Source organism: Zootoca vivipara, chromosome Z1 (assembly GCF_965207765.1).
Source record: "Zootoca vivipara chromosome Z1, rZooViv2.hap1.1, whole genome shotgun sequence".
In the NCBI taxonomy this organism is placed as follows: domain Eukaryota; kingdom Metazoa; phylum Chordata; class Lepidosauria; order Squamata; family Lacertidae; genus Zootoca; species Zootoca vivipara.
In genome coordinates, this window is record NC_142583.1 from 51,079,689 (window position 1) to 51,103,345 (window position 23,657).

The following is a 23,657-nucleotide window of genomic DNA, read 5'->3' on the forward strand; positions in this document are numbered from 1 at the left end:
TTTGTTATAAACTGCAATCCCCGGTCTGGATAACAGAAGAAACCAAGATTCAGACAAAATGGAAATAAATATCTTTGAAGGCCTCATCCTGGCTTCAGAGTGGGAGGAGAAGAGAGGGGAGGAGGAGCACATGGCTCACTCATGCTTATGCATGTAATGCTAAACAATGGTTTAGCATGACACTGACCACAGCCAGTGCCTGGTCTAGTGGTTTTTGGTACCAGTGCTATATGTTACGGCATCCTTCTCCAAGCTGGTGGCCTCTAGATAATAACTGGACTACAACTCCCATCTTCCCTTACCATTGACTGTATTGGTTGGGGCTGATGGGAGCTGGAATCCAACATCAGTTGGTGGGGTTTTGGGGAAGACTGTTCTATGAGATTAGTAGAGTGGTGGGCCCATAAATTTTCTCAGTATTTTATGAAGACTATAAATGAGACATTATGGCTGTATCCCTCCCTTCCATCTGTTGTTTCGCCTGTCTCACGTGTTAGTTTGTAAGAGGGCGGGGATCTGTGGTTTTGTACTCCATGAATGCACACTGATGGCACAGCATAAAGCATAAAGACCCTGTGTTTATCTGTACTGTAGTATCACTCTTTTCTTGTTTTCTTTTCATTTTTCCTGCTTTTAGTCCTCCTCTTTCATTTTAGGCCATTCTTTTCCCTCTTGCTTTTTTGCTTTTCTGTGGTTCATGACTCAGAAAAAGCAGTCTTCCTGATGGGTTGATTTTTACCACATTTCCCTATTGTTCTTCAACTCTACTTGGGTGTTGTTTGCACATAATCCTTACACACAAGAAGGGTGAGTAGAGACAAGCGGAGACGTTCCCTGCAGGGAGTGAGGAGTCTCCTCTACTCATAGAAGTTCCCTGCATGATTTAATGCCCTGCATAATTGGGGTTCTAAATCGTACAATGCAGGGATATGCAGTTGTCTCATACAGGGATCAAACCTATAACCTTTGAGATATCAGCACCATGCTGTAACCAGCTGAGCTATCCAGGTATGTGGGAGCATCTGCAAGCTCCCACTGCCCATTGAGGATGATGCCAGGGTAGAGTTTTGCATGCTCCTCCCAGCCTGCCCAACTCGCGTGCAGGGTTTACACCTGAGCCAAATGGGATTTCAGGCTCTGCTACCCCATGAATTCTATTGGCTGCTATTCTTTCCCTGCTCTCCTCACCTGTGAATGACATTGTGGATGACTGGATTACCGACCACTAGACATCCACACTTCGATGTGGTCTTCTGTATTCACCATAACTGTTTGTGTTTCTTTTGCTCTTTGAACGCCATCGCTCCTTTGTTCCATAATGTCATTTCCCCACAGATTTTAGGCCTCAGTGGCCCATTTGTAGGGTCTGCTGTTTAGATATCTTGCCAGGGAAGCAAAACATTCATTTTACTGATCCCCAGCAATAACGCCTTCTGTAGATAATGTAGACAGGCAGATAATGTAGAATGTATGACCTTTAAAAGTCAGAAATAAGGAGCTAATTAAAAAGTTGTGAAGTGACCTAAGATATAATTATAGATGCTGACCTACTTAATACAGCTTGAACACAAAGTAATAGGGGTAATTTGGGTGCCATTTTCTGTTAAATAACTACATTGTGCCTATAGAAAAAAATCAAAGAACTGGGAGAAAGGTCAGGTTTCTCCAGTCTATTATATTGCACTGATGTAAGTTCTATTGCAACAGGGTAGAAATGGTTTTGTAATTTTATTCTGCTTGATATACATTCACAACAGAGATAAAGAGTCAAAGAGCTATTTAGCTACATGAAAGGATTTGAGTCTGTCCTGTAATTTTAAATTTAAATATGACCTGTAGGTAGTTTTACTCTGCCCACGGGCCCAGAGGATGCCACTGATTGGCTATAAACAAATCTGACTGCTTTTAATTGGCTTCCCTGGAGAAATGTAAGCATCAACTAAACCTCAGCATTGTGGCACCCACCAACAGCCTACCATCTTGCAATGGCAGACACAAGAGATACCTTGTGAGGCTAAAAGAAAACAGACCAGCAGAGAGCCAACTGTGTGGGAAGCAATCATTCCCTGGGTGCAGTCAAAAGAGAAAGGCAGCAGCCTGGAACGTCATACTCCATCCCATCTTGTCACCCCCTGCCAACCCTCCCAATTCTTTGCTTTGAGTTTGAACTACAAATTAGCCCTTGGCCATGGCCTTACCATATGTCTGAAGCACCCTTATAGCACTTAGATAGCCCTGGCTTCCCCCAAGGAATTCTGGGAACTGTAGTTTATCAAGGGTACCAAGAGTTGTTAGAAGATCCTTATTCCTCTTGCAGAGCTACAGCTCCTAGAGTGGCTTTTTTATGGTGATACTACAGTAAATTAAGAAATTTGGGGGGGGGTGGGAATTGGGGAAAAAATTGGAATTTGTGGCAAAGATTCCAACAAGGTGATTTTTTTATTATTATTCAGTGGCTCGACCGGAATGGGAAGGGAGAATGAACTGCAGGTTGATAGCAGGTTGAGAGGAAAGTGGGATCCGGAACAAGCCTCCCCAACTTTGCACCCCGTCCCCCAACCATAGCTGCCAAGTTATCCCTTTTTTAAAGGGATTTTCCCTTATGCTGAATAGGCTTCCTCGCGAGAAAAGGGAAAACTTGGCAGCTATGCCCCCAACCCCAGTTCCTAGAGTAGCTTAACAATCAATCCCTCTTCCCAGGGCACTCTGGGAAATGTAGCTCTGTGGACTATGCTGGACAAGATGGTGTTTTGTCTCAGCTGTGGAGAGGAGAATATGGGGGAGGGACTTGTACCCATAGCTGTCAAGTTTTCCCTTTTTTAAAGGGAAATTCCGTTATGCTGAATAGGCTTCCTCACGAGAAAAGGGAAAACTTGACAGCTACGCTTGTACCTCCCACATCCCACTGGTGGAAAAGCAGCTGGGGAAGGATGGCAGCTCAGCGATAAAGCATTTGAACACAGGGAGCTGTGTTATGCCGAGCCAGACTGTTGGCCCATTTTAATCAGTATTACCCACACTAGAGGAGGAGAATCTCAGGGTCAGTGGCCCTTCAATCCTGTCTATCTGGCCCTTGATGCTTTCTCCAGGCCACCCTCCCTCTTTAGGCACATCTGCTGCTCTGCTTCATGCCCTCCTTGAGAGTTTTTGCCTGGCTGAAATGTGTTCTTGAACTCTACTAATGCCCCTTGCTAGCTTGCCTGGATGGAGGATAGAGAGGGATGTCTGTGCAGAAACTAATCTGCTATAGAAAGGTAAAATCAACATTCATTGCTTCACCTGTTTTTGCTCTGGTCCTGCCCACCACTGGTATGTCGTCCCTAGAAGATTGACCCTTGGGCTGAAAAGGGTTTTTTATCCCTAGCCTACACTGACTAGCAGTAGCTTTCCTGGGTTTCAGGCAGAAGTTACCTTACTCCTTTCCTCCAGCCCTAGCTGCTATTATTATTATTATTATTATTATTATTATTATTATTATTATTAGAATTTATATACCTCCCTATACCTGGAGGTCTCAGGGCAGTTCACAAAACACTGTGTCTAGCTGTGTTCAGGATACAAACCTGTTTTCCTGGAGGGAAAACAAAGCTGGGCTTGGCTTTTCGTCCTGAATCTGCATGATATATGTTGCTTTAGAAACATGTGAAGGGAACTTTTGAGATGTGACTCTGCTAGCTGCAGTGCCCTGAGGGAAGGCAGGAGTGAAGAACAGCAAGGCAGGAGGGAGCTAATAGCCACCAGCTCCTGAAGCTTGTGAGAGAATATATTTTTATTCTAATGTATTTTAAATTGTAAACTGCCTTCGGTTGACTTGGCAGAAGGGTGGCATATAAGTGCAATATATTATAAATAAACTTAAATCCATTAAATTTCAGGTTGTGGGTTGGCCTTTGTGTTAGTGAATTGCTTTCACTAGATTTTGGTTCAGGCTGTGTATGATGACTGCAAGTCTTTGATGGAAAATAACTCAGGAGAGCAGATTTGGACAACATATGGCCTGTTGGTTACATGCAGCTCTTGAGGCACACTTGTACAGCCTGTGTGATCTGGATTGTAGTTGTTTTTAAAAAAATTTAAAAGGAAAAGAAAAACCCTTCTGCAACTAAAACAGGCAGATTTATCTATATGTGTATTTCTATTGTGTATGAGAAATATTGGTCAGATTAAGATGTAGAGATCTCTGTTGTATCTTTTTGTACCCTTATTCAACAGATTGTGATGTGAAGCAGCATATAAATTGTTGAAATAAATACATAACTAAGTCAGACCAAGAAACTATGGGGTTTGTTTGTTTTTCAAACTGAGAACATTGTGAATGCTTCTTAAGTCTACACAGGAAATCTGTGGCGAATGCTCTGGTGGCAAACTGCTCAAAGTTTATCAGCATTTCCCCAACCAACAGGGCAGTCCTATGCAGGTCTAATCATTAGTAACTCTGATTGAGTTTAATAGGTCTTATAGAAACTGTAAGATACTGTAGTTTCAACCTTGATGATCTGTAAATGTGGGACAATTACTGTCTGCAGCTAAAATGCTCACTGAATATCTTTTGGTTTTGTGTTTCCCCCTCCAGGAAAAAATCTTTCCTGTTTTCAGCTCTTTATGCTGCCTTTATATTTGGTGGTCGACATCTAATGAACAAAAGAGCAAAATTTGAACTGAGGAAACCACTTGTGCTCTGGTCTCTGTGCCTGGCAGTCTTCAGGTAAGTTGAGGAATGTGACAAGAATGCTCCTTACTTAATCAATATCCTATAATGCAGCATTCCCCAAACTGATATCCTCCATATGTTTTAGCTGACCACTCCCCTGGACACCATGGCCCAATGGTCAGTGATGGTGAGAGATGCAGTTTAACTACATTATTATTATTTATTAAATTTATATACCACCCTATACCCACAGGTCTCAAGGCATTTCACAAGGTAAAGGGCACCAGGTTGGGGCCAGGGTGGACTTTGGTCATATGGCACCCTGAGCAAGGATAAAATTTACCACCTCCACCCCCATTTTTTTCTCCCCCCTCCCTTTTATTCATGCCTTCCTGTGACTTGGACCCAGGTCACAGACCTACTTGACATGAGTTTAGTCATGATGCACTCCCACTTGACTTCTGCTGAGTTAGTCCTTAGTAGCAGGCAACACAAACCAGGTACTATGATAGCTCTAGAAGCTGTCAGTTCTTAGAAAAGCTAAATCTGTAACCCAGCAGCCTCTGCGGTTGGGAATTTTGACAGGAGGGAGGAGGTCCAGGCAGTGAGCTCACTCCCCCTCGCCTTCCATTCTGCGCCCCCTCAGTTCAGCGGCCTGTGTGAAGGAGCCACCTTAACAGCCCTGAATCTGGCCTTGGGGGGCAGGGGAGGGGAAGCTGCTTTAATTACTTCTGGTTTCTTAACCGCTTTCTCCAACACACTACAAGCATTGCGACAGGAAGGAAGACAACAACCACAAGGCTAGGCGAAGTGTATGAACGAGAAAATTGCACCGTGCTACTGCCAGCTGCCCTAATATTGCAAACGTCGGCATTCAGTTGGTACCTACACCGGGAACAGGCGTTGCAAAGGCTGGATTGAAATAAATGAAAGGCATGCAAATATGTTTCCCACATGGTGAAAGCACCCCCATGTGGCAAGAGTCTAGATTTCACATCCTGAAGAAGCATTCTTTCTGCATGGAACCTAATGATGGCTGTTGCAATAAAGTATGATTTAAAAGAACAGTGTAACTTTCAAGCAGGCCTGACATCAGCATGCAGCCATAGTTGTTACCACCGCTGATGCCTGATCTAGCCCCCCCCCCCGCCTTTAATATAAGCTAAAGCATTCCTCTATAGCCAGGCTGTCGACCTTTAATTATATGTGGCCTTTTAGAAGTGGGTGGGATGTTTTTCATGTATTTCTCTTTCCTCGTGGCGCTGTGGGCTAAACCACTGAGCCTAGGGCTTGCTGATCAGAAGGTCAGCGGTTCGAATCCCTGTGACGGGGTGAGCTCCCGTTGCTTGGTCCCAGCTCCTGCCAACCTAGCAGTTCGAAAGCACGTCAAAATGCAAGTAGATAAATAGGAACCGCTACAGCGGGAAGGTAAACAGCGTTTCCATGTGCTGCTCTGGTTTGCCAGAAGCGGCTTTGTCATGCTGGCCACATGACCTGGAAGCTATACGCCGGCTCCCTCGGCCAATAATGCGAGATGAGCGCGCAACCCCAGAGTCGGTCACGACTGGACCTAATGGTCAGGGGTCCCTTTACCTTTACCTTTACCTTTACCCTGTTTCCCCTATTTTAAGACGTAGTCATAAAATAAGCCATAGCGGGATTTTAAAGCATTCAAGGAATATAAGCCATACCCCGAAAATAAGACATAGTGATAGGCACAGCAGCAATGCCAGCCGCGGCAGGAGGAGGAGGAAAAAATAAGACATCCCCTGAAAATAAGCCATAGTGTGGGTGTTTTTTAGGAAAAATAAAAATAAGACTGTGTCTTATTTTTGGAGAAACACGGTATGTGGGATTTGTTTGTTACAAATTGCTTTGGGTTGCCTTGTGATAAAGGCAACTGACAAATTTAAATAATAATAATAATAATAATAATAATAATAATAATAATAGTCTGCCATTTTAATTTCTCCCAGTGCCCTGGTGTGCCAGTTAGCTGTAGGCTAAATTCAGGGTGATAGCACTGGTATGCAAAACCCTACACATCTTGGGACCAGGATACCAAAAAAATCATATATATAACGTATACACCCAATGGATTGCTATGCTGTGCAGGGTACAAGAATCAGAGATTTAATGTAGTGGCACTTTGAAATGCCCTCCCTTTATTTATTTATTTATTTATTTATTTAGCCACAATTTGAAATACAAAATTAAAAAAACTAGTTTAAAACAGCTTAGAATTGAAAACCTTTTCTTTTCACTGATTTATTATAATTTCTTTTCACCGATTTATTATAACTCAGCTTTTCCTTCCAGCCATCTGAAACTTTCCGTGCCATTTTATAATCTACTTAAACTATTTTATAGTTTAGCCTTATTGAGTTCATTTATTTGCCTCACGGCTTTCTTACTTTTTTCATTGTTTGCTCAAGATAATTTTCAACAGGCACATAGATACATACTTTTCAGGGCTAAGTATTCTAGTTGCTATAACAACTGGATACCTTTGATCTTGTAAGAACCTTAAAGAGTATCCTCTAGAAACGGGTATTCTGCCTTTTCGGATTACTGTTCAAATCTCCAGATTACTGCAGTATTTTCAGATTCTGTTTGGAGCCTAGCCCTCTCCCACCGACCCCAGTAACTTCACAGGGCTACATCCCTGAAGTATTCATTAAGGATTATTTCAGTGTTATACCATGCTTATGAATCCCTCCTGTGCCATCCTAAAGATTATTAAGTGGCTTCCTTAATTCCAATGAGATCTCTTGCCAAACAGAGTTTTACAGTAGCTAAAAAGTGAGTATTGCCTTTGCATATAAAACCCGAAAGCTGTCCAGTCTTGTTAACTGTGAATGTGGCGGAACTAAGATATTTTCTTAATAAAATAATTTATTGGTTATGCCCCAGTCTCTGCAAGGCCTTCGGCAGACTTTGGCATAATTATAGAAGCTTTGATATACAGTATTTATTTGTAAGTGCTGGATTTACCCACAAATGCATTTGAGCGGATGAGTAATTTCAAAATAAAGGAATCTTGCAAAAGCAAGGACACTCTGTCTTCTGTAGCAATGCATTGATTAATTCTAGGGCGTTACTTGGAAACTAGATGTGAAATGCTATGGAGATGATATGGTGTTTCTTATTTATTTCAAGAGTTCTGTTGCTCTAAGGCAGGGATAGGGAGCCTATGGACATCCAGATGTTGTTAGACTCCAACTTCCATCATCTTGGACCACTGGCCATTGTTGACTGGCACTGATGGGAGTTAAGAGTCCAGCAACATCTGGGAGGTCCCTGGGCTAAACTGTATTGACTCACCAATCATCCTCCCAACTAGATGCAGTGTCTCTCACACAGGAGACACGGAGGAAGTATCCACTGTCTGTAAAGGAGTAGCCTTGAACTCCAACATAGAATCATAAAGTTGGAAGGGGTCACAATGGTCATCATCGTCCAACCCCCTGCAATGCAGGAATCTTTCACCCAGGACCCTGAGATTAAGAGTCCCATGCTTTACCAGCTGAGCTAACTGTATGATAAACTCTATGTTGGAGAATAACCACTGTCCATGCTGGCTGGGACTGATGGAAGTTGGAGTCCAACAAAATCAAAGGAAGATGTTTCCAATAAATGTGTTTAATAGCAGCATCCTTAACTAAATTCTTCTGTGGGAACATTTTATTCGAGTATTCAGAAAGGGTGCAATCTTCACATGAGCATCTGGTTGGCTGCTCTAAGAACAAGTTGCTGGAGTAGATGGGCAGGATTGGGGCAATGAAGGTACTTCCTGCTTCTTGCACTCAATAACTATATCTGGTCTCTCTAAGGATTTTGTCTTCTACTTTCTGATGATAACCGACTGCTCTTTGTTTTCTCTTTATGGTCATGAAGTATATTTGGTGCTGTTCGAACGGGTGCTTATATGGTGTACATTTTGATGACCAAAGGACTGAAGCAGTCAGTTTGTGACCAGAGTTTTTACAATGGACCTGTCAGCAAATTCTGGGCTTATGCATTTGTGCTAAGCAAGGCACCAGAACTAGGTGAGTGCCTTCTCTCCTTTTTCACTTCATGGGCTACATTTGGAACAAAAGGACAAAGGTGTGACAGAATTGCTCCTTAGCAGTTCTCTTGTTTTATGGTATATTTGTAAGTCCCCTTGATGTGCTTGAAAAAGGTGCTTGTTTGATTGCTTAATAATAGTGCTCGAAAAATGCCTTTAAATTTTCGCATTCAGTCAATATATTAATCACCGTACAACCACTTGTATTTGTGGTCTCAAATGAGTTTTCTTCAGTGGAGCAAAATTGGAATATAGTTAAGTCATTCTGGTTCACATTTGTGAAAAAAATAACAAATACAAATAAGATGAAGATGAAGAACATGTTCACGACAAACAAAAAAAACTCTCAAAATTCCAGATGCAATAGTTGTCCTTAACTCATACTGTTTGGATTATTAAGGCTCATGGGTTCTATATCTGCTGCTGTTCCTCAACTATCTTCCAAGAGCAAGAAAGTAGCATTTTAGCAACCACACAAAGTGACCATTCATCAACCCAGTGAATGGCCAATGCAGCCAAAAAAACTTAACCCATTGGTGGCACAGAGGCTACCTAACACAGATACGGTCTTATATTGTTCATTCTGCAGTACTACTACTCCTATCAAAATATTGTATATAACCAACACAATCTTCTCAAGGTTCAAATTTCTCAAGGGCCAACAGAACAGGAAAAAACAATAAACGGAAATCAGTGATATATATATGACTGCCTGCTCGTATGCCCGGCAACAGGATGGTCTAACAAATTCCTCACCTAGAAATAATGGCCAGACCTAGTCTCCCTTCTTCACTTAGTTTATGATGATGTGTCTAAGCAGTTTCCTCACCAGCATTTACACATCTATGTTTGCTTATCCTGAAGCTTCTTAGGCAGATTCTAATTGGAAATAGGAAGCAGTGATTTGGCAGACATTCCACAGCTTGTTTCTCAGGAAACCTCACAGGGCTTCCGACCCAACAAAATACCGGTAATGATGACTATTAAGAATATGCTGTTTCAGTGCATTGCTGGTTTTCAGCATCAGCCAGAAGGAGATATCCTTCATATTAATTTTATTGTGTATCCTGCCTTACTTTCCTCTTGTGTTTCCCAAGTGGTCTTTGATCTAAGCACTGGCCAGAGCCAGACCTGCTTCACATCATTTAGAATGGTACCACTTTGTACCCTTCAGACTGCTGTTGGGAATGTGCAGCGCTTTTTTCTTAAAAAACCTTATGGGGTACTCTCATTTCCCTACTCATATTGAAATACTGCCCCTCAATGAGGCCAAACTTAGATTCACAAAATGTTTAGGGGTATGCGTACCCCTGCGTCCCCCCAGAAAAAAAGCACTGGGAATGTGTGAAAACCTATTGTGAGTTATCTATACTCGTCCTGCAGTTGCTTATGGAAATGGGGCAGTGTTAGAAACTCGTATATATAAGCTAGGCACCAAATGTTTCCTTAAACCAGAATTACAGTTGCCAAAATGGAATGTCTAGTTGCCATTTGGGGGCCAGGCCGCTCGAAAGTTGTATTTTTTCAATATGACAGGTCGATCGCGGGGCATCCCTGGTTGATCCTGGTTGATCGTCAAAAAGCTCAACGACTTTGGTCAATACAATGGGTAGATCACTGCAAGTTTTTTTTAGTGGGAGTAGATCACAGTCTCTTGGAAGTTGGACATCCCTGCTCTATAACATCTGAATCAGAAGAGGCGGTGCAAATTCTGGACCAGGGCCATAATAATAATAATAATAATAATAATAATAATAATAATAATAATTTATTTATTTATTAAGTTTCCCCAGCCACTCTGGACAGCTTCCAACAGAAATATTTAGAATACACTAATTTCTTAAAGATTAAAAGCTTCCCTAAACAGGGTTTCAGATGTTCTCTAAAAGTCTGGTAGTTATTTTTCTTTTTGACATCTGGTGGGAGGGTGTTCCACAGGGCGGGTGCCACTACCGAGAAGGCCCTCTGCCTGGTTCCCTGTAACTTGGCTTCTCGCAGCGAGGGAACTGCCAGAAGGCCCTCGGCACTGGACCTCAGTGTCCAGGCAGAGCGATGGAGGTGGAGACGCTCCTTCAGGTATACTGGACCGAGGCCATTTAGGGCTTTAAAGGTCAGCACCAACACTTTGAATTGTGCTCGGAAACGTACTGGGAGCCAATGCAGGTCTTTCAAGACCGGTGTTATGTGGTCTTGGTGGTTGCTCCCAGTCACCAGTCTAGTGCCACATTCTGGATTAATTGTAGTTTCTGGGTCACCTTCAAAGGTAGCCCTAAATATTGTGCATTGCAGTAGTCCAAGCAAGAGATAACTAGAGCATGCACCACTCTGGCGAGACAGTCCGCAGGCAGGCAGGGTCTCAGCCTGTGTATCAGATGGAGCTGATAAACAGCTGCCCTGGATACAGAATTAACCTGCGCCTCCATGGACAGCTGTGAGTCCAAAATGACTCCCAGGCTGCGTACCTGGTCCTTCAGGGGCACAGTTACCCCATTCAGGACCAGGGAGTCCCCCACACCTGCCCGCCTCCTGTCCCCCACAAACAGTACTTCTGTCTTGTCAGGATTCAACCTCAATCTATTAGCTGCCATCCAACCTCCAACCACCTCCAGACACTCACACAGGACCTTCACCGCTTTCACTGGTTCTGATTTGAAAGAGAGGTAGAGCTGGGTATCATCCGCATACTGATGAACACCCAGCCCAAACCCCCTGATGATCTCTCCTAGCGGCTGCATATAGATGTTAAAAAGCACGGGGAGAGGACAGAACCCTGAGGCACCCCACAAGTGAGAGCCCAGGGGTCTGAGCACTCATTTCCCCCCACCACCACTTTCTGAACACGGCCCAGGAGGAAGGAGCGGAACCACTGTATGACAGTGCCCCCAGCTCCCAACCCCTCTAGACGGTCCAGAAGGATGGTGTCAATAGCCGCTGAGAGTTCCAGCAGAACTAGGAAACAGCTCTCACCTTTGTCCCTAGCCCACCAGAGATCATCGACCAGTGCAACCAAGGCAGTTTCAGTCCCATGATGAGGCCTGAATCCCAACTGGAAGGGATCCAAATGGTCCGCTTCTTCCAGGCATGCCTGGAGTTGTTCAGCAACCACTCGCTCAATCACCTTGCCCAAGAATGGAAGATTTGAGACTGGGCGATAGTTGGCCATGTTGGCCGCATCTAAATATGGTTTTTTTAAGAAGCGGTTTAATAACCACCTCTTTCAGCAGGTGTGGGAAGGCTCCCTCACAGAGAGAAGCATTCACCACCCTGCAAAGTCCATTGCCCAGCCCTTCCCGGCTAGCTTTTATAAGCCAGGATGGGCAAGGAGACAGGTGGTCGGTTTCACTCGTCCAAGCAGCCTGTCCACATCCTCGGGGGTAACAGATTGAAATTGATCCCACTCAGTTTGACTAGACAGGACTTTAGCATTCCCTTGCCCTGGCCCTGCTCCCACGGTGGAGTCTACCTCTTCCCAAATCTGAGCGACTTTACCTGCAAAAAAAACTTTGCAGAATCATTAATGGACTGGATAAGGGCCAATAAACCGAGCTTGAATCCTGGTGGGAAGATTGAAGCTTTGTGGTTTCCATACCTCTTTTGGATGGGCAGGTAAATGTCTAAATGGGCAGGTACATAGTCCTGGTTGCATCTTTGTTATTAGAGGGCCAGGTGACCTCCGTGGCTAGGAGCGCCAGCTAATTCACAAGTGCGCTTCAGGGATCTAACATTTTTCTTCTGTTTCTTTTTTTTCCTCCCCCCCTAGGAGATACAATATTTATTGTTCTTAGGAAACAGAAGCTCATCTTCCTCCATTGGTACCACCATATTACTGTACTGCTTTACTCTTGGTACTCTTACAAGGACATGGTAGCTGGTGGCGGCTGGTTTATGACCATGAACTATGGAGTGCATGCGCTCATGTACACTTACTACGCCTTGCGGGCTGCTGGCTTCAGAGTGTCCCGGAAGTTTGCCATGTTCATCACCCTATCGCAGATCACGCAGATGTTTGTGGGCTGCATCATCAACTACCTGGTCTTCGCCTGGATGCAGCAAGGCCAGTGCCACTCACACCTTTCCAACATCGTCTGGTGTTCTCTTATGTACCTCAGCTACTTTGTGCTCTTCTGCCATTTCTTCTTTGACGCATATGTTAGCAACACCAGAAAAACAAGGAAGGCCGAGTAAAGCTAGAAAGGAGAGAGAGAGAGAGAGAGAGAGAGAGAGAAAGCAGCAGCTGCTCAGGTCATCCGCAAAATGGCAAACACAAAGAGGGGGAGAGAGAAAGAGAGAGTGGGGTGGGGGACAGAAATGGCACAAGAAGGAAACATTTATATATGGTGCAACTAAAACCCAGCAGCTAAGGGACAGCTAAGTTTGTTCAAAACCAGTAAGTTTATGATCCTGTCACGGTGAGGACTCACTGGATGATCTTGCATCTCAAAAGGCTGCTGTAAGGCATCTTCCTTCTTGCATCTTACTGCTCTTAAAAAACAAACAAACCAACCACACTTTTTTTTTAAGAAGGGGGGGGGGGAAGCAAAAGAAGATAATGATTTTGCAAAATAAAATGGTAAAAATAAATGGTTTCCCTGACCATAGATGACTTTTATTTTTTAAAAAAGCAAACTAATTATTTATATATACTTTCTAACTTGTTGTTTTTAAAATACAAAACTTGAACAAGATTTGAGCAGAGGAAACACACAATTCTGTGTCATATGAACATAGGACTTTGACCTGTCAGAGCTGCATCTAGCCCCATTGTGTCACCTCTGACTGGCAGCTGCTTTGCAAGGTCTCAGGCAGATGTTCTGCAACCTGACAGCCATTTAAAAAATAAAAACAAAAACTCAAAAGAGTCCCAGGACCAAACCTGCCATTATCTGCATGCAAAGTATCTTCTCTCCCACTGAGCTCTGACCCCCAACAATACCAGATTTTTGCAAAGTTAAAAGTTTTCTCCTCGAAAGAGTTGAACCCTAAAAGCTTCAATGTGAAAATGAAAGGTTAATCTTGAGTGCCTGCTATAGACAGCCATTTAAGCTCAATTGAAGTAATAAATGGAGAGGAATTGGTTGGGTTTCTGTTTTGTTTTTAATACTGTGTATTATGCTGTGAGAAGACCTGGTATGAGATATTGATTTGAGAATTAAATACTGTTGAGATGCAGTATCAGAGAGAATGTGTTCCAGTGCATTGTCTGGTCAAAAGCAATGCGTACAGAAGAGCAGTTTAATATACAGTCAGTTATAATTAAATATGCTTGGGGCTAGTAATAAAGGAGAGCAGGGAAAAGGAATCAAGGAGCTAAGAAAAGGCAGAGTTGGCCAGTCCGCAACGTGCCCTACAAAATACTGCTGAGAAGGGTTTGAGAGTCATAGTACAGTATATAATTTATTTTTCTGAAGTCCAGTTCTCAACACAGGATGGCTCTGAGTGTGGTTGCTGTGGGTGCATTTTGTTGGGAATACATCACCAATGCCACTTGCCCAAAGTTGATTCCAGGGACTCCTCAGGCACAGGTTAAAGATTAAGAACCATAACAAGGGAAAGAAGGAGTTTTGAGGTTGCCCGTCCACAGCCAGCACGGATTGCCATTCTCACTAGAGTGAGAAGTATTATATTTCTCTTTAAATTGCAGCCATCATTTCCAAATTGGCACCTATTTTTATAAAAAGAACATGCAGATTTTATGCTAACTGTGCCCTCTTGTTTGCCTTTTGGGTTGGGGTGGGGTGGGGGGGTGATTTCTTTTCTTTTTCTTTTTGGTGCTGTGTAAACGGCCACCCTAAAGACAGACCTATTCCATGCAGTCTCTTTCGAGAAGCCGAATAGATTCTGATGGGACGCTTCCCTAAGCACACAGGGCCCATGAGGCGAGGTGAGGCAATTGCTTCAGGACAGCAGGCTCGGGGGGGGGGGGGGCAGCTGATCCTGCCTCCATCAACCTAACATTGCCTATCCCAGGACCCTTAACAAACTCTAATTCCTGAGGGTGCCATTTTCTGGTTCACCTCAGGCAGCAGAGTATATTGAGCTGGTCCTGTGTGCACCCACCCACAGGAATTGTTCCAAAAGCCATCTTGCGAATGCAAAACATTATGGTGGGACTGGTCTTTGGAACAGGAAATGGTACTTTAAAATATCCTGATCGTGGCAGCTTCCATTTTGATTCTACTGCTGCCCATGGTGGTTCCCACCACATGATCTGCAAAGTCGTTTTCATAAAAGAAAAATTGTGATTTTTTTTTTAATTTTTTTTTTTTTGAGGAGACACATGCAAAACATCCGGTTCTGCTCCTTGCAAATAAATCAAAAAACCCAAGAACCATGAGCAAGCAATGAGCCATCATGGGCAGATGAGAACAGCAGCTGCTATAAACACAGAACAGCCCTGAAATTACAGCAGTCGGTAAATGCAGTTGGAGTGACAGGTGCAAAGACAAATGAAAAACTAAATATCTTTAGAGGGGGTGTTGTTAGTGCTGGATGGAAACTTCAGGGGGGGGGAAACAACCCTGTGGTATGGTACATATTTTATATTTTTATGAACTTTGAAGAATAGATATCTGCAACCTTAATAGTGTTCTACAGGATTATATGTGAATTTAGGTAACACTGTGCTTCTGCATTTGCCTCACAAGCAATGCAAAGATGTTTAAAGTGCCCTCATCTGGTCACTTGGAGATACTACAGTAAAAGGCATACGCTTGGCGTCATCACACGGCAAGTTTTAAATGGGAAAGGATTGAAAGCCTAAATGCAGTAATTGTGCTGCAACAAATTAACTCTAATGTCCAGAGACAACTATTCTTAATTTTTTTAAAAAAAATGAAATCTGTAGAAAAATATACTGTAGCATCTTTGGTCGCTTAAAAAGACATCTGGTTCTTCAGTCAGCTGCAGATAAAAGGACAACCTCAGAGAATTAGCTGAAAAGAGCCATATTTTCTACAAGGAAAAGTAGATTGTATTATCTGTAAGATTTCAGTCCTTACAAAGCCAAATAAAATGTGTAAACGTTCCTAGTACTTCAAAGAAACAAGTGTGTAAACTTGATGTTATAACTGTGTTAACATAGTATTCTCAATTGTATCAGTTTGGTAGTTTTAACTCAACAATTAGAAGAACTAGCAGAACCAATTAAGAACTGCTGTTCTACATAGAAAAATCATACATGCCTATAACTACAACCATAACACATATGTGAGCTGTCCAAAAATAAAAACCTGGGTGGGGGCTGAATCTCCACCCTCCCCAGCTAATGCAAAATATTCTCAACTTCCCTGCTTTAATTTGAGACTGTACAATACCAAGTAATATTTTCCCTTATTTTTGCTTCAACTGTGCTGTCCACCATTCATGACAAAAAGCCGATGTAATATTCTGTTAGACATAACAAGGGCTTTTAGTGTTTCACCTTGTGTAGAAAAACTGCTGCATTCTATATTATATGAACAGTGTTTTAAGACAAGGAAATTGGAAAGCTCTCTGGAGTTTAATCATAACTGTGAAAAATGGCGGGGGAAGTTTCTGTCTGTGTCATTTAAGTTATTAATGTTCTGACATTGTTATATGGTACAAACCCCCCTCCTTAAGCAAATTGTTATGTTCAGTGAAACATATGACATGATCTTAAATTATAGACTCCTGTATAAATGGAAATATCAATTAAAATGTATAAAAAATTAATAATGTTATTTTACAGTTTTGGGAATAGATTCTATTCCACAATGAGCCTTTTCTGCTTAAGTATTTATCCCCAGTTTCCAATATTTGAAGTAAACCAAAACCAGTTATTATAGAATAACAAAATTATTGGACAGCAGTAGTAACTTTCAATGGTGCCATTCATTTTTTGTGACTCTTGTTCCTCCTGTTGTGCTGACTGATCCAGTGAATCAACGCTCCCACAGATCTTATCTTGAAATAAATGAAAAGGTATTTCACAAGGGAAGCCAATACTGCATTATAGTTTCTTTTCTCTATAAAGCAAAGGAACAAACAACAGTAATCGCAGCATACACGGAGGTTAAAATCCTGGACATGTTCACCTGGGAGTAAGTCCTATTGAAATGAGTGGGGCTTACTTCTGAGTGGGCAGATATAGGATTGCTCTGCAATGTGTTTTTCTTCCACTTACACTCTTGCATTAATGGCAATGACACTTTAGACTTTAAAAGTTTAGAGGTGAAGAAAGATATTCTTAATATCACTTGTGAAAAATGCTTCAATTCTTCTACCATGATTAAACAGTGATAACTATTCTTCTTGTTGCTATTGCATTTAGTTATTCAGACTTTTTGTGATTGAAAACCCAAATAAACATCACAAGAAACAAGCAAGCTATTGACAAAAAAAAGAGTATAGGATGTTTACAGAGGAAATAATTCTAAGAAATTATTACTTGGATGTAAGTGCCATTGAATTTAACGGTGCTTGCTTCTGAGTAGATGTGTATATTGTACTGTTATGTCCCATTAGGATTGCACTGTTATATCCCATTATTTGAAATGTGAAAATGTAAAGATAAGCTAACTTTCCCATTGAAACCAATGGTTCTTAAAAAATGCTTAATTTTAACTTGATTGTGCCCATTTTCTTATGGTGATATGTGTAGTATTTTGAGACAAATGGACACTTTACACCTCCTTTAGTTTTCTTCTCAAAATCTATGAAAACAATTATTAATAGGTCCATCCTGTCCACCACTTTTGGGTCAGTATTGCATTGAATTCAGAAGGATTACTCAGTCATGAGTTTGAATGATGAGACTCAAAGTAATTCTGAAAAGCCCTTCAGAAACCAATGGTACCTCAATCATTGAATCTCCATAAGGGGAAAGGGTCTTCGCTAACCAACTAAGAAATGCTCAGAGAAGACCTACTGAAACAAGGGACTTTTCCATTGATCTTAATTAGTATACTCTAGGATAGATTCATTAACCAGCTTCTAATGTGTAGTGCCTATTGTTTTAACTGTTCTGGGACTGCACAACATTATGAATAGGAGAGCTTTCCCACATGTTTATCTCTTGATTCAGATATGCAATGTAAAAGTGAATGATCTCTGCACCTTAAGAACCCAAATTACCTGAAAACACTGCCAGCCAATGCAACATCTGGAGCAACATATGCACAGCATATGCTCTCATTATTTCCATTCATCTTGAGTTTTTGGTCATTGCTTATACAAATAGGTACCTCTTAAGTATGGAAATTGTGGCACAAGTGAACAATAGTCAGGCTCTTTAACTGGAAATTTCCATTTAAAATGCATGTTTAAAAGTGGGTAGGATTTGTCTCTCAGACTCAGCAATATGGTGGGTGGTGGAACAAAGCATGTGTGAAGTGTTCTTTTCTGTAGCATGGCATACATAGCTCGCAAGACAAAACTGCAAAAGGCTCCAGCACACCTACTCATGAGTCAGTCAGTCCTGACATCTGTGACACTTTGTCATGAATGATGGTTACTTAGGTGTGCCTGCCTCCACTTGTTTTCCCACTTTAGAATAATTTGAGGACCATTCCATTGATTTAGTGCAGATATCTTCCAGAAGATGCTGAACTACAACTCCCATCATCCCTGGCCTGCGGTCATCCTTACTAGGGCTAATGGGAGTTGTAGTTCACCAACATCTGGAATGCCAAAGGACGTGAAGCATTTCTTAAAATTTTCCATATATTTTGAAAGTAAGAAATTGTAGCTGAATGCAAGTAAAATAAACTTCCCAGCTATTTTTTTTAATGTTATGCAACACAAGTATGTATGAAGCAGTATTTTTATAACTGATATTGAAATAGATATCTCAAATACTGATTTCAGTAAAGAGACTTGGTTCAAGCCAAAATCTCCAAAGTAGTAAATGGCTTGAAGCTATGGCTGACACTTCTCTTTGCTTTACTTTGGTCAGAAATCCAGAATCTGGGTCCTTCCTTCCCATCTCTTGTGGCTGGAACCCAATTTACATAAGCCACTTTTGGTATGTATAAAGCATTTAGCTGCACAGGATTCCATTCTGCCTGGTGTTACATTTAAAGGGTTCTTTAAACTAGTGCAGCAGTCTCTATACGCATGACACCTGCATCCGTGAGCTATTAACTGGAGGAAAGCTGTGACTGATTGTGGCTTGGAACTCTTTAACCGTGACTGCAGGTTTTATGGCATCCTGGGGACATAAGTGTTTCACACGCCTATATCATCACACTTAAATCAGGCGCAGAAAACCAAATGAAGACTCAAAAACATACAATGGGGAAAAACATATTTAGAGACTATTTCCCTAGCTTTTGGTCATAGGAGGTACCAATGTGACCTACAACAGAAGTGTAGAGTGCTCCTGTTCAACATTCCAGCCAGCATTCTATGGCCTCTGGGCATGCTCAGCCCACATTGGGCTGTTTTTTCCTTTCCTTCATTCCCCCACCCGCTCTCTCTCATCCTGCAAATCATGGGCTTTCTCAAAATGTGCTGATAACTCACTCATGTGCATGGATGGTGCCACCTTGGCTGCATAAGGCTCCATGCTCAGAGAAGGGGAGTTTATTATTAGTGTATAGAAACAGTAATATTTCAGCTGCGCACTTTACTTCGCTGTGGCCTGGGGAAGAGTTTCTTATGCCCAGCGCTACTTGTGCTACTGCTCAAATCTCATTGGGTTGAGTGAGTTGTGAAGGTGCTCAGCCCCTTGTACCAGGGGGATTACTTGTAGCAATGGATACATGCCCTCTAAAATAAATGCATCCCTGAATTGTGAGCCAGCGACCCTAAGAAGAAATGTCCAGTTGTTCTTTCTGTTAGCAAGACTGCTTTAGGGGAAAACTAGATGAGATGGCATCAGTTCCATTTACTGCAATTAGAAGGATGTGGTGCTGTCTGATTTTAGTAGCAATGGGGACACGTGGATGGGAAGAGCAAACTCTGTGTGAGACTTACCTTTCTTCTAGCTCCGATACCAAAACTCAGCTGGGCAAAAAGAGCTCAGGGAGATGGATTCAGGGAGTAAGCGCTTCACTTACTTGCCCCTTTTGCTGTTAAAACCAGTCATTTTTAACAAAATTGGAGCAGTCCCAGTTTAAACAATACAGCCATCACACTTAGTTTGACCCTTGGAAAAGCGCTAACACTCAGATGGATAAGGCTACGGATCTGTAAACAAGCCAAGTTTCTCTTCATTTTTACAAGGTCTGGTTGTCGATGTTGTCTACTCTGTCAATATCTCTCCAGAGTCTTGGACAGAGGTCATTCCTAGCACCTTCTATTCATTCCTTTAAAATGAAAAGACCTCTGGCTTGTAAAGGCCCTTGGCCATGTACGAAAAAGCTGACTTGCTGACATTGAATCTATGCCCTCTACCATTGAGTCACAGTCTTACCTCAGTGAATGTCCACTAATGCCAATTTTACCCATTATTTTCATTTGATGCACATTTCTTCTCTCACCATGAGTAGTAGCCACGTCATAAAGAATGCTCAAGCCTGGTGCTCTAGTTCGTAAGCAACCTCAGACCTTTCTGTCTACTGGGTGCAATTATTAGAAGTATTCACCATTTGGAAATTTGGGGTAAAAGGTGTGACCCAGTCATGAAAAAGAAGCATTAGAGGTAGACCTTTTAAGGCAATTTGCTGCTTGTTTTCATAGCATAATTAAGACTGCAGCTCCATTTCTCCCCACCCCTTTTTGTTATAGAAGGTTGCCCCAATCTATCAAGGGCTATCCACTTCCGCACAGGAAGCTGATGTTGAAGCACATCTGGATGCTGATATGCTGCACAGTTCTTACCAGTGCCCCCTTGAACTTGATCAACATGCCCAATAATCTTGGGGGTGTCTCTTCAGCCAGGGCCATAGGTGTCACAGGTGATAAAGCACAACCAGATAAAACAGTATCCCTGAGTCTAGTTATGGGTGCATGAAATAGTCAGTACAAAGTCCAGCAAACTCAGCAGCAGGCTGCAATGCTATATGCACACCTAGGAGGAAGTCCCATTGAATTCAATGGGATATACTTCTGAGTAGACATGCTTGGTTGTGCTGTAATAGGTTGCTGTGATGTTTTAAAAAAATAGACACATTGCATTTCAAAGGTTCAAAAAAGCAACAACACCCAGGGCATTAAAATAAAAACGCTAGTAATTGTTTTTTGATTTCCAATTCCACAATTAAATCCATCTGAGAGATTTACAGGAAGCCAAGTCATGTTGTTGAACGCTTTGCTTTTGCAGACCAACTCTCAAAGTTGCAAAGTCCATGTATGTATATTTGATTCTGTTGTCAAAACAGTAGTATGTTGTGTTCCTTGCTAAAGCAATTTAAATCACCTAGCAGAATCGGCAAAAGCTCTATGTCTCAGCTTAATTCCATCAGCTCTGCTGAGGGAGGCTACTTCCTACCAGCCCTTTGGATCAGCTTTAGCTATTGCAGCACAGATAATATTTTGTACCAAAGCAAACTAAAGTTATCCATGGGCAACTGGGAAGAGATGAAAGGATCTCCTCTCACTTGTGATTCCATACAGCAACATTTGCCGCTTCCCAAACTTGGGCCACAGAGTCTCTCTGAGCTGCAGCTGAGCTGTTGAGGTGCTGTATGGAGCACCACCATAGTTCTGCTGATGACTGGACTGAGACATTCTGTCCCATTTCCAGGCATGAGATGCCACCAGTATCCCAAGTGTTTAATTTTGTCTGGAGTCGTTCTTCCCATGTATCAAATATGGAGCCATTGACACCTTGTCCTCCCTGCAATGCTCTACATCAGCCTTTGCCAACCTGGTGCCATCCACATGTTTTGCACTGTTGATGTCATCCAAAACATCAGGAGCGTGCAGGGCTGGCAAAGGCTGTTCTATTTGTTATGTGGGTTGCCACATGTAAGCCTTCTTGTTCTCACTCACTCGTCTGCTTTCTCCAAAGCCGTTCAGTGCTTTAGGCTCTTAAGTGTCTTAACGCTTGAGCTAGATGTACATTCAGATTCAAGTAGTTCTGTAAAATATCTATGAGATAATGACTAGGAACAGCTTTATTTTACCATTTTCAAAATATTGATATTTCACTACACAAAGGAAATTTTTGATTTTAATTTTATTTTTGGTATATGGATATTCTAAATAAAATGTTGATTTTTGGTTTAAAATAGCACACGTTTCTGCGTCTTCTTATGATATCCACCTATCTATCCCATACCCTCCAACATTTCTCCAGTGAAACTAGTGACATCCCAACATTCCTCCGATGAAAATAGGGACGTCCTATGGAAAAGCAGGACATTCTGGGAACAAATCAGAAACCGGGACGGTTCCTGTAAACCTGAGACGGTCCCTGGAAAAAAGCAACATTGCCTATCTATCGATATTCCATCGTGTAAGAATGGATGTGTTTATGCATATGGTTGCTAAGAGTGCAAATAAATAAATTGGAGAGCATCATTAACTTCCCCTGGTCTCAATTGTCTTGGACTTTTTCTGCTGTTTATAGCAATGGACACTGGTGCCCTGATGCTTTTACTCTCATGTAGGCTCATGGCTTGGACACTAAATACATCCTTTCCTGTGCCCCTTCATGATTTGTGCGTTCAATGGGAGCTGAGGGAGTGATACGAAACTCTGGAGGCCTTCATATCTTTCAACCATCTTTATTTGCATTAGCCACTAGCCAGAGCAATAAAATAAAATTTACTGAAGATAGAGGCAAAAACATAACTATACAAAATACATTTTGGAGGTTTACATCAATAATCAAATAATAGATCTTATTCTAATTGCCCCAGCTAAAAACCTTGCAGTTTTCTGCAAAATATTGATCCAACTTGAGTATTCAGGGTATCTTTTAATTGCATTTTATATATACAAAGCACAGCACTTTTTTTGCTTTTGATAAAATGGTTATTAATGTTGTCACAGACACTGAATGCTGGAAACAGGGCATGTTATGCATAAACAGGGGGAACACTTAAAGCCTTTCATTGCTCAGTGTCCCGCTAGCTATTCCCTCTACTCGCCAACCTTTTTGATAAACTGAGATCACCAGTCAATGATGTTTACCCCATTAACTGAGGAAATTGGACTAATTGCTAGAGCTGAGCAGCATATTTGATAAATAAATAAAGATTAATAGCTGTGCTGCCCTCTGCTGAAAGATTTTCTTTTTATGGGTTGGAAGAGAACTGAGCATTTATTATCCCTATTCATTTGCAGCCAGCAAGTCTCTCCAGCTGGATGTGTTTGTTATGAAAGCAAAAGGTGTGTGGCAGGCAGCTCTATCTCATTTGGTGATTCATAGCTGCTTTTATGGGGCTACATCTGTAGCATACTATGACAGTAAGAGAGCAAAGTTGGATGTGAATTTTCATAGAAGTATTCTTAAGAAAGGAAAGATTACTGAGTCCTCTTGCATCCTGTGTGCATACAAATAGGGCCTTTGGGGGATTTCTACAAATCAAAAAGCCTTGAGCTGAGCTGAGCTCATACTGGTTCACTCCCAGTCCCTGCAACAGCAGCAGAGGACCATGGTTGGGTCAGCATGTTCAGCACATTGCATTCTGCAGCTCCATGTGCTCTATTCATGCTCTGATGTTCTGTAAATAAGTGACTGGCTAGCTATCTCATTGGGCTAGTTTATACTCTCACACAGCATGTATGTTAACTATGTTGCAATGTGTTTCCTGATCTGGAGTTTCCAGTGTACAAGTTCCTCTCATTTTTCTTCCTTTCTGTCCCTTCTGCATGTCATTTTATTTCCAACCTTCCTATTGTCCCCCTTCCCCAACTCCTTTGTCAGCCTTTCCCTCTGGTCCTGCATCTTCCACTCATCTTCACAACTGCTCAATCTGTTTTCTACTCTGCTATCCCAGGTGAGCTCCATTTCCAGGCCCGGCTCTAGGTAGACCCCCGGTGGCGCAGGGCACCATGGCGCCGGCCCGCCAGAAAGGCGTCGCGAGC

At 42.1% G+C, this 23,657-nt stretch overlaps 1 protein-coding gene across 1 annotated transcript in view; it reads left to right on the top strand.

Moving 5' to 3' along the window:
- ELOVL6 (ELOVL fatty acid elongase 6) overlaps positions 1 to 21,856 on the top strand; it is a 72,379-nt gene extending 50,523 nt beyond the window's left edge. The window contains exons 2-4 of the mRNA XM_035111833.3: positions 4,574 to 4,705; positions 8,549 to 8,700; positions 12,481 to 21,856. Coding sequence (XP_034967724.1) covers positions 4,574 to 4,705; positions 8,549 to 8,700; positions 12,481 to 12,905 — 709 coding nt within the window. The 3' untranslated portion in view covers positions 12,906 to 21,856. The remainder of the gene's footprint in view (positions 1 to 4,573; positions 4,706 to 8,548; positions 8,701 to 12,480) is intronic.
- The last annotated feature ends 1,801 nt before the right edge of the window (positions 21,857 to 23,657 follow it).